A 14,280-nucleotide genomic window follows, 5' to 3' on the forward strand; every position below is an offset into this window, starting at 1 on the left:
CCACTTCCCATCAGCAGGCAGGGGTTCAGCCATCCCCAGGGAAGCAGGGCTCCATCATACATAACAGTGACTTGGGAAGACAAATGCCATCACTCCAAACATCCCCTTCTTCTTCCCCCAGCTTTATATGCTGAGCATGATGTTATATGGTCTGGGATGTCCCTTTGGCCAGTTGGGGTCATCTTCCTGGCTGTGTTCCCTCCCAGTTTCTTGTGCCCCCTAGCCCACTCGCTGGTGGGGTTGGGTGAGGAGCAGAAAAGGCCTTGACTCTGCGTGAGCCCTGCTCAGCAATAACAAAAACATCCCTGTATTATCAACACTGTTTTCAGCACAAATCCAAAACATAGCTCCGTACTAGCTACTATGAAGAAAACTATCCCAGCCAAACCCAACACATTCTCCACCCCTTATTCCATATCATTTACGTCATGCTCAGGTCTTACACTATCCAATACATTCTCATTACTCACCACCCTGCTTCCCATCCCTTGATACAATCCACAGATATCCTTCTCTTAGTCTATGGACCACCCCTGTAAAATGTCTGTAAAATGTCTGCAAGTGTCCTCTGAGTCCATCTAGTCCATGACTTTGGGCTCCATCTGTTATGGTGGTCACTCAGGACAGTCAGAGCCAAAACCAGCACAATCCCTTTGTGAAGGTCTGCAGACTCCTGGGAAGGATGCTTTCTCCTGCTTCTCTCCCCCCTGAGTTTTCCTGGCAGCACGTTTTTAATTTGTATTTAAGAGAAAATCCAGTGGCACAGTCCTCCCTGCCTCCAGCCAAGCCGTGTGCTGCCCAAGGGGAGAGCTGCCTCGAGGCTCCCTCCCCTTCAGTACCATTAGGATCAGAGATACAAAGTGATGATTTAGGTAAGGACGCTACAAAATTGATGAGAGTTTCTTTTCTACCCAACAGAAAATCATGACCAGATGCAATTTATTGCTACCTTATTATCCACCTCTCCTCTACATGCTGGTCAAAGGACCTTCTGGGAAAGCAGCCTTTAGCCTGTCTGTGGATAAAAGATTCTTCTACATTTCTTCCATGGTCTGTCTTCTGCCTCCTTCCTTCCCTGTTTCTTGGGAAAGACCAACACAAGCACCAAAGCAGGTGAGCCGTGGCCACCGAATTGTACTTGCAGCTGGAGGAGACAGGTGTGGTTGTCCTCACAAACCAGGGCTGGCTCCTCACAGACAGGCACTCACTGTGGTCGATGCTGGCTGCAGGATGGGGAATTGGGAGATTTGTGATGAAAAATAGTTACAGAAGGAGGGAAGATCCAACCACAGGGACAGGCATGTTTGTGAGCATGAGCAGAGAAGCGAAGAGGTGCACCCCTGGCAGAAACATGGGGCAAAATAAGAAAATCAAGGGAAAGGGCCATGTACAAGGACAGCCAGCAAGCTGGGAGGGGTTTGCCCCACACGCACCATGCAGTCAGGCAGCCAGGCTTGGCCAACCTTGGTGCGGGGAGCAGCCAAGACTGGGTATGGCCAGACACCAAGGGGACACCCAGCCTGGCCAGGTCCCGCAATGAGCGTCCCAGGACCAAATCACCCCAAATAGGTGGTGGCTCCAGGCAGGATCCTGAGTTCGTCAAAGCAGTGGCACAAGGCTGCCCAAGGTGGGGACAGGCGGGTTGTGCTGGCAGCAGCATCACCGAGCCCGCAGGGAGCCTCTGTGCACGGCTTCGCAGAGAAACAGGGTCCGAGCAGGTTTGCATGGGTGGGATTTAGAGGTGGAAAGACATCCTGCAGTGGCAGTGAGGTCTGTCTGAGGGCTTTCAGCTCTGGAAAGTGGCAGTAAGAAGTTTTGAGGTGGGAGGGTGCAACCCTCGGCAGGGCACTGTGTTATGGTCTCTGCACCGGGGGCTGCCATGGGAGCAAAGGGCCGCCCAGGCAGCATCAGGCACTTGCTTAATAATGACCCAACGTTTGTTCATGACAAAACAAAATTAGTGTAGGTTGAAGAGGCATTTACATCTGATTAGGAAACAGAAAAACGCAATTGTGCTGCTTACAGGATCGGCTACAAAGCGTTGATAATAAATCAAACAAAATAAATTGGCTGCTATGGAGCTGGGAAGGGACTGCCCGCTGTTCACAGTCATGGTGCAGCCCACATCATTTTCATAAATATTACCCATGGAGTCACTTCAGATGAGCTCATAAGGTCAGGGACATTCACAGACAAGTCTGAACAGAAGAGGAAACAATCATAGAATCATAGAATAGCAGGTTGGAAGGGACCTCAAGGATCATCTGGTGCAGCCTGTCTTGGCAAAAACACAGTCTAGACAAGATGGTCCAGCACTCTGTCCAGCTGAATATTGAAAGTGTCCAATGCTGGGCAATCCATCACTTTATAGAGAAGATTATTCCAATGGCTGATTGTTCTCACTGTGAAAAATTTTCCCCCTGTGTCCAGTGGGGATCTCCCCAGAAGTAACGTGTACCCAAACAAAACCATGCTGCTGAAATTCCTGGTGAAGACAGCAGGCAGGTACTATGGGGAGCACCTGGGGATGGGCAGCTCTGTGCACCTGTCCCAGCCCTGGGCAGCAGCAGCTCCCTGGCCACCCGCCTGCAGGCAGGCAGAGGGGTGGCAGCAGCAGAAGCGGTGACACCGCTACCCCAAGCCCCGGGTCCTGCCTCTTCCTGGTGACACCACTCGGAGTGAAACCTCATCCCCACGAGCGGGGCTGCCGGGCTGGCAGCAGTCACACATCCGTGTCTCCACACCCTATGGGCACCTTCCCGCTGGCCGTGCAGGCCTCAGTGGTCCTCAATCCCCTTCCCCTGGGGCACTGAGGGGGATCCCAGGGACCAAAGAGGCTGCCCAGGGGTGGCTACTGCTTCCCACCATGAATGGTTGCACACCCAACCCCTCCTCCCGAGGCAGGTGGCCAGCCCTGGTCGTTGTCACACACCTCATCTCTGCAATGTTCTTCCTTACAAAGGGGCTCAGTCCTCCAGGATAGAGGAAAAGACATTCCTGCAAGGAAAGCCAGAGGCCGTGGCACCCCTATCCCATCCTAACAACCTCCCTTGTTGACCCAGCTCCACTCACTGCAGCCGAGCGTGGGGTTCCTCCAGCTGCGGAGGACAAAGGGTGATTCCTGAGGAGCATTTCATCCTCCCCACTCCTTGTTGTGGTGGGTCACCCTTCACTCCTGCCTGAACCAAAGCCTGCTCATTAGTCTAAAGAAGGGGGAGTGAGGAGTTCTGAAAGCTGAGGCAGTTTTCCAATGCTTATTCCCTCCTTCTCTTGGCAGAAGATGTCTCCACCCTGGGCTGGATGCATCTCCTCACCTTCCATGGAGGAAAACCCTTTCTCCCAGTGCATCTGCCCCATGAACCAGCACCACCGGGCCACCAAGATCACGGGCAGATGGAGAAGCCATCTCTCGCTGCTGGCCAAGCTTTTCCATTCGTCAGCCCCTCTTATCACTCCCCTCTACACTTCAACCCCATTTTCCAATATCCTTCTCAGCTAGTGGATTTCTTCAGCATGAGGGATTCATCCCAATGAAACTTTGCTATCTAAAAGTTAGGCCTCTGCTGCCCATCACCTACACCCCAGTTGGGACAGGGGCTTCTAGAAGGAAGCTGATCCTGTCTGAAAAGAATCCATCAAGTCAACTAAGGTGGACCATTTTGTGGAGGTGCTTCTTGCCCAGCAAGAAGCAGCTCAGCCTTGCAGACGCCTGCCTGGCAGAACTGGTCTCAGAGACTGCTTGGGCTTAGAGAGGGGTTACAAGTGTTTTCCCAAGGACAGACCCCTCTATCGACATGCAGCTCATCCCGTGCTGCTCTGAAAGGCTTTGGTTGAGGAAAAGGCAAAAGGGCTTCTGTAAATAGCCTGTCATGCAGTAATTAGGAAAAGAGGCTGTTTCAGGTGGGAGCGAGGTTAGGCTTGGTCTGCCAGAGGTTTTTGGGAAAGGTGTTTATGCCAGAGCCCTGATGGCTCAAGATGACTGTCACCCAACATCTGCTCTAGCTCAGACCTCGGATGTATCCACTTGAGATGGGGATTAATGCAATTTAAATACAATCATGTGGAAAATCTTGAATGAGCTCACTTCATTTTCACCCCAGCGGGACTGAGGCACAGTGAAATCTCACAGGGGGGGGAAGCCTTCCTCCTCCTCCTCCTCCTCACCCTCCCGTGAGGTAGGTGATCTGTTGTTCTGCCTCGGGACTCACGCTGCAGCCCTGGTTTGGGCGTCAGCTCCTGTGAAGGGTTAACAAGATTATAAACCTCCCTGCCTTTCTAAATCCCCTGGGCCATGGGATTGGAGTGGTTATAAACTTATTAACAGAGGATGGTTGCTGGTGGGGGCTGTGGACCCTGCTCTGCTGGCCAAGCCACCGGTCTGTCCTCCCCAAATTAACTGGGGAAAATGTGAGAACGATGGCAGGAAAATTCTTTCTCACTTGGGTGAGTTTCAAGGAGGGGAGGGAAATGGCAGGGTATAGAAAGACAGGAAAACAACGTATTTTTGGGAAAGATTTCAGAACGTGCTGCTGAGCTGGGAGTGCAGCAGAGGCTTGGGAAGAGCTTTGACCCATCCTTGAGGTGTGAACATTGCCATGCTCAAATCCAGACCCCAGCACAAGCCATAAGCACAGCAGCAATAACAATGCAAAGAGGACTGGGGGAAGCGCTGGGCCAGCCCTGCACCCCGGCCGTGCCTGGTGAGGAGCCGGCAGTGGGTTTGCACCCGCACGGAGCACACACAGCGTGATCCAGCCACCAGCCATGAGACCTGCCCAGCATCACTGGGCACCTTCAGGGCTGTTTTATTTTCCACTGGGTCTGGCAAAGCTCCTGCACAAAAGCCACCATTGCAAAACCTGCTTACAGCCTCCAGCAGCTGCTCTCTGGAGGAGTGAAGCCGTCCGGGAGAGCCCTGTCGGGTCACACCGGCATCACTGCCGGGAGAAACCAGTGCTGAGGGATAAGCCGCTGGTCCAGCCACGGTAATCACCACCCCGTGCCCTGATGATGCTGGGCAAGGTCCCGCTGGCGGCTCACATTTATTTATTAATTTCCTATTTCAAACTCTAAAATTAATCTTTTAATCAGTGGCAGAGCAGAGCCATACTTATCGGAGCGCCAGGGAGGTGTTATCTCCCTGCCATCTGCTCACCATCCTCCACCACGTCCTGGTGGAGCCTCCAGACAGCCCAACACCGGCCAGCGCATCTGGCACCCACCACATGCAGGGACCAGTCCCCCAGTACAGAGCTGCCCGCCCCTCAGCTGAGGCTCTCTGTGCACACAAAGCACATCCCAGTGGACAAAGCTGGGCGAGGTTTCAACCCAAAACCCTGGCATATGAGCAGATTTCTGAGGTCAGACATGTTTTTTGAGCATTTTTGCCTCGCAGGGAAGCAGGGGTGAGCAGCCATGGGGACCCCAGTGAGGCTGCTGATGCTGCCAGGCAGGGGTGTAGCTCTGCCTGCCCCCATACACACACCACAGCCCCATAACATCACCACCCATCAGTGGCACCAGCCTGGCAGTGCTCTCCGAAACTACCTCCTTCTGACTGACAACAGATTCTGCCTTTTCTGCACCTAAAAGCAGTAGGGAAGCAGTGGCATAGCACCCCAAACCAAACTCTTGGGTGAAGGTACCTGTCGCCCCGGGGTGCTGCCCTCACTAGCCTGCCTGCACCCCCGTGAGGTGCTGCTGCCCTGCAGCACCCCTACCCCTTGCTACAATGCCCTACTTCAGCAGGAGATGGACTGTGCCTCAGCAGCATTCACGGTCCCCGGTGACTGCCGGGTGCCCTGGGCTCTCGGTCCCAGGCTCAGCCAGCCCAGCAAAGCCTCTGCCAAACCTCAGGACAGACCCAAGAGCCCGCCAGAGCCCCTGCCGGCTCTGGATCCGGCCCACTGACCCTCAGTTAATCAGCTAAAACCGCACGCTCTGAACCCTGGCCCCGGGCACAGCCACCCTCCTGCCAGCTTTCTCTGCCCTACATAGACATCTGCAGCTGCCCAGCACCCGCCTTCACCTCCCGTTCCCCCTGCTGTGCCGCTGCCTTCCCCGCACCCACAGGGGTGTCCCCGCTCCGCACCCACCTGCTCCCTGGGCACTGGCACGGGGTGGACATGGTCCCTTTGGGGAGGCTGGTTTTGCCAGATGGGAGAGCCCAGCACTGGGGCTGCAACAGGAGCAAGAGCACCCACAACTGCTTGCAGAGGCTGTGGTTGCTTCCCCAGCTATTGCCTGCAAAATAAATCCCCTTCCCCACCCCTGGCTGATACCGGCCTCACCTATGCGCTGCCCCTCCCAGGGGACCTCAGATGTGGGGGACCCCCAGGAGTCCCTGCCCTCCGGAAAGGGGCCACCAAAATGAATTGAATTAAACCCTGCAAAAAATCAGAGGCTCACTGAACACATCCTCATCCCTAACACTGAGTGCTCCTGAAGATGGGTCCAAGACACCGAGCGATGCCCCATTCCCAGCGTGGCAGCATCCTGCCCTGCTTACCAGTAAATGAGAGAAAGCCCATCAAAGTGCTCCAGGTTGCAGCCAGGGGGCTGGGGGTAGGACATCATCCAGGGCCACCAGTCCCCACAGAGACCTTAGGGCTGCCTTGGCCAGCTCCCGCTGCCCAGGGCCATGACCTCAGAGTGCCAGCGGCCAGCACAGCTCCCTGCCACGGCTCCCCGCCACGGCTCCCGGCCACAGCCGGCTACATCTAATCCTGGGCAAGCGAGCATGTGATCGCCCCTTTTCCGGCTCCCCCCGGCTAAACCCCGCCGATGTCTCCAGTTCCGCAGAGCCAGCCGGGCGCCGAGTGTCTGTGCCACTGCCCGGGGATGCTGAGGTACGGCTAATTCCAGCCAGCAGGTCCAAGCCCCCTGGGGTCAGAGCTGCTCGAGGCATGGCACAGCGAGCGCCTCCGCTGCGGGACCCCCACAGCCCCCCTCAAAGGTGTCCCATCGCCGGGGCGCAGCTGGCAGCAGCAGGCGTCCCGTTCGTCCTGCGCAGCACGGCCCCTGGTTCAACAAACTGAACATTTATTTTAGCAGCACAACCCCTTCACCTCCCTACCGCTGAGGTCCCCCCCTTGCCTTGCACTCGCAGCGGTTGTTAATGAGGGTTATAATCATTAACGCCAGTTATAATCGATGGTTAACCTGCCACCACAAACTATTTAAAGCCAATTGCGGGCGTCACCGACCTGCGCTAACCCCGGGCTGCGGCAGCACGCACTGATCCCCTCCTCCCCAGCAGCTGCCAGCCAGCTTCAGCATTTCGAATTATTTATATAATTTGGGGCACAATTCCTGCATGGGGATTTTTCCCCCTCCTGTTTATCTTGTCACACCCCAGCATACAAACGATCCTCTGGACTATTAGGAAAGCCCTGGGAGCGAGCACCGATGGAAACTGAAGCTGGGGGGAAGGGGGCTTATCCTCGTAAATGATTGCCGTGAGGTCACAGCTGGCCCCCTCATGCTTCCCTGCATCCAGCTGGGGGTGGGATGGACGGACAGCAGGACAGGCAGACAGGTCCCTGATTCATGGTGGTGGAAAAGGCACCAAAGAGCATCAACCACTGCATGATGTGTATTTTGTTTCTTATTCTCCCCATCAGGCACCAGCCCAGAGCAGACGGGACCTGGGGATGAGGTGAGTTCCAGAGATTACAAAATGATTACAAAATGCATCCGTCTGTCCCTGTCCCTCATGGCCCGGGAAAGCCACCAGCCCCGCCAGGGGCCAGGTCCTGTGCCCACCACTCCCCCAGCTCCAGGTAATGCTGGGACACATGGGGACTGTCTGGGGAAAACACTGAGTGGTAGAGACGGCGGCTGCTGCCCAGCCCCGAGCCAAGGCGTCCCGTGGGCGCTGGGCATGGCAGCTCTGTGGAGACTCGGTGGTGGCCGGTGGCACCTCCAGACGGGGCATGAGCACCTGCAGGAGATGAGTCGGGAGAGCTCGGTCCTTGGGGTCAATGGAGCCGCCCCAGCCTGCACCGCCCATGCTGTGACGAAGAGGAGGGAGGAGCCGGCGGGCGGGCCTGGGACAGGCAGGTGGGGGGCCCCGCAGCACCCAGCAGCCACCCAGGAGGGTGTGCCCGTGCCCGGGGTGACAGCCCGCAGGCACTGCTCGCCGGGCGTTAACGAAGCTGCCTGCGAGAGGGGGGTGAATTAACTCTGATCCCGCTCAGCATCCTTTCCGAGTGACTGTGCAGGATGTGCCGGTGCCAAAATCCTTTCCACCTGCCACCTCCCAGCACAGTGACAGGTCCCCTGATGAGGCGCAGTCCTCTGCCCAGGACAGCCACCACCACCAGGGCTCTGTCCCTACACACCTTTAGGGATGCAGCTCTGCTTGACACCCTGCCCCAGGTCAGCCCTCTGCAACACATCCCTGGCCAGGACCCCTGTCCATAGGGGCACCCCACAGTGCATTTGGGCTTCAGGACCTTCCCCAGCCCAGCGAACCCTCCTGCCGAGGGGTGCCAGTACCCCACGCTGGTGCGGGGAGAGCTGCCTGCTCCCAGGGCTGTTGCAACCCGAGGCTGGGTGGTGCCGGGTGTGAGCCCTGGGACCGGTTTCTGCTGCCGGGAGAGGACGGACAGCAGGGTTTGCCGAAACCGCTGGGAGCGGGCGGGCGCAGGGGTGCCAGGGTGCCTTGGCCAGCTCAGGGCTGGGCCAGCCTCTCCCAGTCTCACTGGATTGGGATTGTCAAAGGCAGTGTCACCCTGCTCCGGGGCAGGACAGCAGCCAGGGGCTGTGGGGATGGCGAGACCACCCCGATCCTGCCCTGGTGACAGTGGTCCAGCTCCGCTGGGGTGCCCTGGAGCATCATTTCCACCTCCCTCCTTGTAGCTGCTGGGAACCCGCAGGGATGCCCCACGGGTGCATCACCCCTTGCCCACAGCCCTGGGGGGTCACAGCATCCACTGAGCCAGGCTTGTTTGGGAGAACCATGGAGACATGCTGGAGAGCGAGGCACTGCCTTGCCCTTTCCTCCAAGAGTTTCCGTGCTGGCGGAAATGGAGAATTATCTTCCTCGCCCATCAGAGGCCCGTGGGTGCGCTCCATCTGCATATTTACACAAATGCAAACATGACACCCCGGAAATTCCCAGCCTTTACATCATGGGCCAAAGACTGCCATGGACCCCTGACCTTCTTCTCCCTTTTGATGAGTTCTGAGAAGCCTGTGCCAGGGCAAACCCTGCCTTGGGACATCCCAGCCAGGACTGCGGCTACAGGTGATGGTCCCCTACGGGTGGTGGGAACCCCTTCAGCATCAGGACTGCTGTGATGGTTTGGGGCTCCAGGGGTGCATACTGACCTCTGAGCTCCCACAAGACCAGTGCTCCTGCACAGGAGGCAGAAGGGACACCAGCATGCCCTCCCCTGCTGGGACCCCCCCACCCTCTCTATCCCTTCATGAGACAGGAGAATAAGGACCAAGAGCAGCTGCCACCAGCTTAGATGCAACCAGCACATCGTGATCTTGAAATCCTGATGCCACCAGCCCTGTTGTATAGTGCTTGGCACCTTTCTGAAAGCTGTGACTGGGGACACAGGATCCTGCCAAGGTGGAGGTGTCTCCCCATCCCTCCCCGCCAAGTTTTCTGCGGATCCTCCCCCCTCCCTCCTCGATACCCTCTGTGTGTGCCACCACTTGCTACCTCCAGCCTGACAGCCCCAGCTCCTCAAAGCCACCACATCAGCGTGTTCAGCTACACTGACAGTGACAATGCAGCTCCTCTGCTCCGTACCACACCGGGAGGATGAGGAAGAGCTGAATTTAATTTATTCCATGCTGTATTTTCATGCCAAATGAGTCAGAGCGCCGGCCTCACTCAGTCTTTGTTTTCCTTGGCTGCTAGCACCAGCTTTTGCTTAGTGTTTGTTCAATATTTAACTCCCTTGATGGCACTTAGGCTCAAACCAGCAAGTGCAGCAGAAAAAGCCACTTCCCTGCTGGGACAGGAGCTTTTCCATCCTTCAGCTCCACTTGGGAGCAATGCACTTGTTTTATGCTATTTATTTCTGACAGCTTGATGAAGCCCTGAGCTTGGTCCTTCAAGCCACTGCATCCCATAAGACACATTTAAAGCTATTGAGGCTCACAGGGGCTGCAGGATGAAGCCAGAGCAGACAGGGTGGCTGCTGATTTCAGAGCAAAACCAGCCTTAAACAGAGCTGAAGGAGGTTTCACCAGGCACAGGACCAGTTAGGAACGAGCACAGCTGCATTCCAGTGCACGTGGGAGCCGGTGAGAAGGAAGCAGCAGCACCGAGGTGTTTCGGTGCCCTGCTTTCCTGCACCACGCAGGCTGTAAGCAGGAACTCCCTTCCCACCCCAACAGCCAGCAAACCCCCGACATGAGAGCAAGCGGTTCAGCTGGCCCCTCTAAGAGCTGTCAAAAAATTCCCACCCAGAAAATAAATGAGGTTTTGGCTGATGCATTGTTGGTTTGTGTTCCACCAAGTGTCTCAGCTTCTGGAAGAAATTTCCAGATTTTTTTGCCCCTACTCCCCCATCCAAAGCTAAATGGTAAAATTCTTCATTGGGAAATGGTGCTGAAAAGCATCCAGGGCTGAGCATCCCCATGCCCAGCTCCTCTGCTGCAACAGGTCCCCAAAACCCCTCAATAACACAGGATGTGCCAGGGCTGCGGTGACTTTTGGGGTGCTTGGGGAGGGGGATGCTACTGCCACGATGCTGACTTCATCCATCGAGCTCCGATGCCTCCCTGAGTTGGGATGGGCTTGCGTGGGGCACGGCAGGATGGCCAAGCCCATCGTGAAGACGTCAGCAGGGAGCAAGATCCCAGGAGCTGATGCCCATCCTGCACCTCTGGGCAGTGGGGTCGGCTCGGCCAGTGGCGATGGGGCTGGTGCAGGGTGGAGCAGGATGAGCTCGGCAGGGTGTGGGATCCACGCCAGCAAAGGGCTTGCCAGGAAAATGCAATCTCGTGGCATAAAATGTGCTCCTTTCCCGCTCCCCTCCCGCAGCAGAGGCTCAAGAGCTTCTTACTCAGGTTAAGTCAATATTGCCACATTGCTGCCCCTGTCGAGGTGCTCGCTCCCACGGCAGGAGATTGATGGGTGCTTTAAGGGCTGGAGAGGAGTCATGGGAGCACAGCTGGGGGGTGGGGTGGGGTGGTGTCCCAGTGGGCTCCAGCCCTGAGCACAGCTTCCCAGGGTCCCCAGGAGCAGCAGCACTGGGGCTCAGCATCCGCCCATGAGCTCCAGGCTGCCCCACAGTGGGGCCTGGCCCTGCTCAGCAGCACCCCAGGCATGATGGGGTCAAAATCATCTCCCCAGTATGGGCTCCTGGCTGGCAGCACACTCCCACTTCTTGATGCTCAAGAGACTTCAGAGGAACTGGGGGCACCAGGTCCAGGTACCAGCACGGGATGCGCTGGGTCTGGCAGCAGCAGGAGCTGGGGGGGCACAGAGCACAGCGGGGACCAGCTGCATCAGTAAAGTTGCCAAAAGGCCTATTTTCAAAATAAATGCTGCAAAAAACCCAAACAACTCCCATCTCAGGAGTTGTGGCTCCAGCAGATCCCAGGTGGGGAGGAAACCTCAGCACGGTGTGTGCGGTGCTTCGGGCAGGCACCAGAGCTGCCAGCACCCCCAAATCACAGGCCCCCAGGTCCCCAAAAGCATTCCGTGCAATACGGCTTTGTACCGTGCCTCTGATCCCAAGCCAATGTAAAGGCAAAATACCTGGGCAGTTTACATAAGACATAGTTTTCCACTACGACGGAGTTTCTCTCCGCCCGGTGTTTCACCCAGCAGCTGCAATTTTGCGGCTCTCAAGGGCATTCGCACACAAAAATGAGCCACGCCAGAGATGCGGGGAGATTAGGAGGATTAAGGCTGCAGAGCTGGCACAGGAAAAGATGTAATGCAAAAACCCTCCGGTAGGCAAAGGCATTTCATCCCTAAACCCCGCCTCTGCTCACCTCTGCAAAGGGTTTAAGAATGAGGGGGGCTCTGGGATGTGTACAGGTCATGGGGGGGAGCTGGAGGAGGAGCAACTGGTCCCCTGAGCACCCGGGAACCTGTTGCCACTGGATATTGGGGGGAATACAAAAGCACAAACACCAGAAAGTGTTTCTAGAGCAAAGAGAGGCAGAACTTCACGTTGTAAAATGTAAGTAGGTGGGTTGGGTTTCTCCCTCCTCGCCCCCCCTTGTTTCGGGGTCGGAGCCAGCACACGCTGCCCGGGGCAGGGAGGATGGGGGATGCGGGTGCTGCCTGGCCGGGCAGAGCTGCCTCTGCAGCATGGGGATGCTCACAGCCCCCGAATGACCCGCAGCACTGGGAAAATCCTCCTCCCTCCCAAAAATAAGGAAAGCCTGGTCTGCTTCTCGGCCAGGGCAAGAACCTGGCAGGGCTGGGTAGCTGTGGTGGGGAGCGTGCCAGCCTCCCGGCACTGCCAGCCCAGCCAGCCCGCAGGGATTAGCTGGTACCCGGGGAATGGGATGAATGGTCCTTACCAAGAGGATTCTCACAAACTGAATCTATTTGGAAGCAAAAATTGAAGCTGGGCACCCTGAAGACAAAGCTGTAACCTCAGTTATAATAGTTAGAACAGAGCCATCATGGCTGGTAGCTGATAAAGCCCAGGAGCTCGGCCCCAGCCAGCGTGGGGTCAACCAGCAGCCCCTGTTTCGGGGCTGTTTCAGGGCTGGTGCTGGATGGCGGCCGCTGTCAGGCTGCTCCAGCCTCACCCTGTCGCCCCCCAGCAGTGGACGGGGTATGAGGCTCATTGCATGGTCTCATCCCATGAGAAGCTCGATGCCGGCAGGACCCTGCCACCCCTGCCAGGACATGGCACTGCCAGATCGGGCTTCAGCACAGCCTTGGGCACCTGTGAGTGTATTAAATACATCTCTGCTCAACGATGCTTGGCTGGACGAGGCCATGAAAACCCAAAGCATTGCTATTTTTCAGGGTGGTAGCCTGGCTCTGAGTGGGTTGCAGGTTCTGTGGGGCATCAGCTGCAGGTTTCAGCCTCACAGCTGAGCTGGTTTCTGGTGAGTAATTCACCACCGAAAAGCAGCTGGCAAAGCCGAGGAGCACGGTCAGACCACCCCAGTGCCACGGAGCCTCTGGCAGCCTCCCCGCTGCTTGCCATTGTGCCTAGACCTTACAAGGAAACTGCCTCTTGCCCCTCAAAAGCAGCCAGGACAACCCACACCGAACCGGGATGGAGGAAACGCTCCTACAGACCCACACAGACACACACACTTGCCTTGTGCTGTGGCCGCCAGGACCCATGGCCTCCCAGCACCCCGGGCAGGCAAAGCTGGACCCGTGCAGGAACGTCTCACCGGCCAGAGGGCTCTGTGCTCTCTAAGGACACCCGGGATGAGCCGCCCCGGAGCAGAAGCAATCGTCGGACGCAGGGGATCGGGATCAATAGGTCACGGCGTGCACTGACTTGCCCCCAGAATGAAAATCAGCAGAGGATTTGGGGCTGGTGGGGAAGCTACAATGAGGCCTTTAATCCCACATAGACACAAAATCCCAGGATAAAAAGGCCAGAGCTGGTCCTAATTGTTGACTGCTGCGTGCATGTGGATGTGTGAGCAAAACCTCTTAGGCTGCAGTGGACCTGGGGGAGGCATCTCATTGCCTTCTCCCGCCTGTATGCCCGAGCCCCCAGGGAGGAGGGGATCCCCCTTTGTTGGGGGGCTCTGCCCCAGCACACACAAGGGCAGTGCTGGCACCGGCTTCCAGGCCCGGGGGAAGGATACACCTGGATGGAGCCGTGATGCTCTCTGCACACCTGTCCCTTGAAAAGAGAAAACACCCGGGAGGTGCAGGGGCAAAGCAGGTGGGGCAGGGAGACCGGTGGAGGGGGCAGCTAGCCCCCTTGGCTGCCCTTCCGTGCGTGCACCCCGAGCCTATCACCCCGAGCACCGGGGCTGGCGGACCCCCCCAAGCTGCTCCTCGCTCTGCTGCTCCCCACCTATGCCCTGACTCCAGGGGGATGTCACGGTTGACCCTGCACATTTTTGGAGGGGCCCAGCCCTGCCGGGGCTCCCCTTTGAGGCAGGGCTGGGTGCGGGAGCGCTGGGCTCCACCAAAACCTTCCTGGAAGCCGGGGAGCGCCGGGGGCGGGCGGGGGAGGATGCTGCGGGGCCGGGCGGGGGCCGGGCCGGGCCGGGCCAGCCCAGCCGGGCAGCGGCGGGCAGGAGGCGGGCAGGAGGCGGTGCAGCCCCGTCCCCGCCTCCCGGCGCGGCCCGGCCCGGTGGCGGCGCAGAGGC

At 57.5% G+C, this 14,280-nt stretch overlaps 1 protein-coding gene across 4 annotated transcripts in view; it reads right to left on the reverse strand.

Moving 5' to 3' along the window:
* LOC141966565 (syntaxin-binding protein 4-like) overlaps nucleotides 1-6,721 on the reverse strand; it is a 53,196-nt gene extending 46,475 nt beyond the window's left edge. For all 4 annotated transcript variants that reach the window (XR_012634600.1, XM_074919439.1, XM_074919438.1 and 1 more), the window contains exon 1: nucleotides 6,509-6,721. Coding sequence is in view for 2 of the 4 variants with exons in the window: in XM_074919438.1 (XP_074775539.1) it covers nucleotides 6,509-6,576 (68 nt within the window). In the remaining 2 variants the exon portion in view is untranslated. The remainder of the gene's footprint in view (nucleotides 1-6,508) is intronic.
* Between the last annotated feature and the right edge of the window lie 7,559 nt (nucleotides 6,722-14,280).

The sequence above is a fragment of the Athene noctua genome, chromosome 15 (genome assembly GCF_965140245.1).
Source record: "Athene noctua chromosome 15, bAthNoc1.hap1.1, whole genome shotgun sequence".
Taxonomy (NCBI): domain Eukaryota; kingdom Metazoa; phylum Chordata; class Aves; order Strigiformes; family Strigidae; genus Athene; species Athene noctua.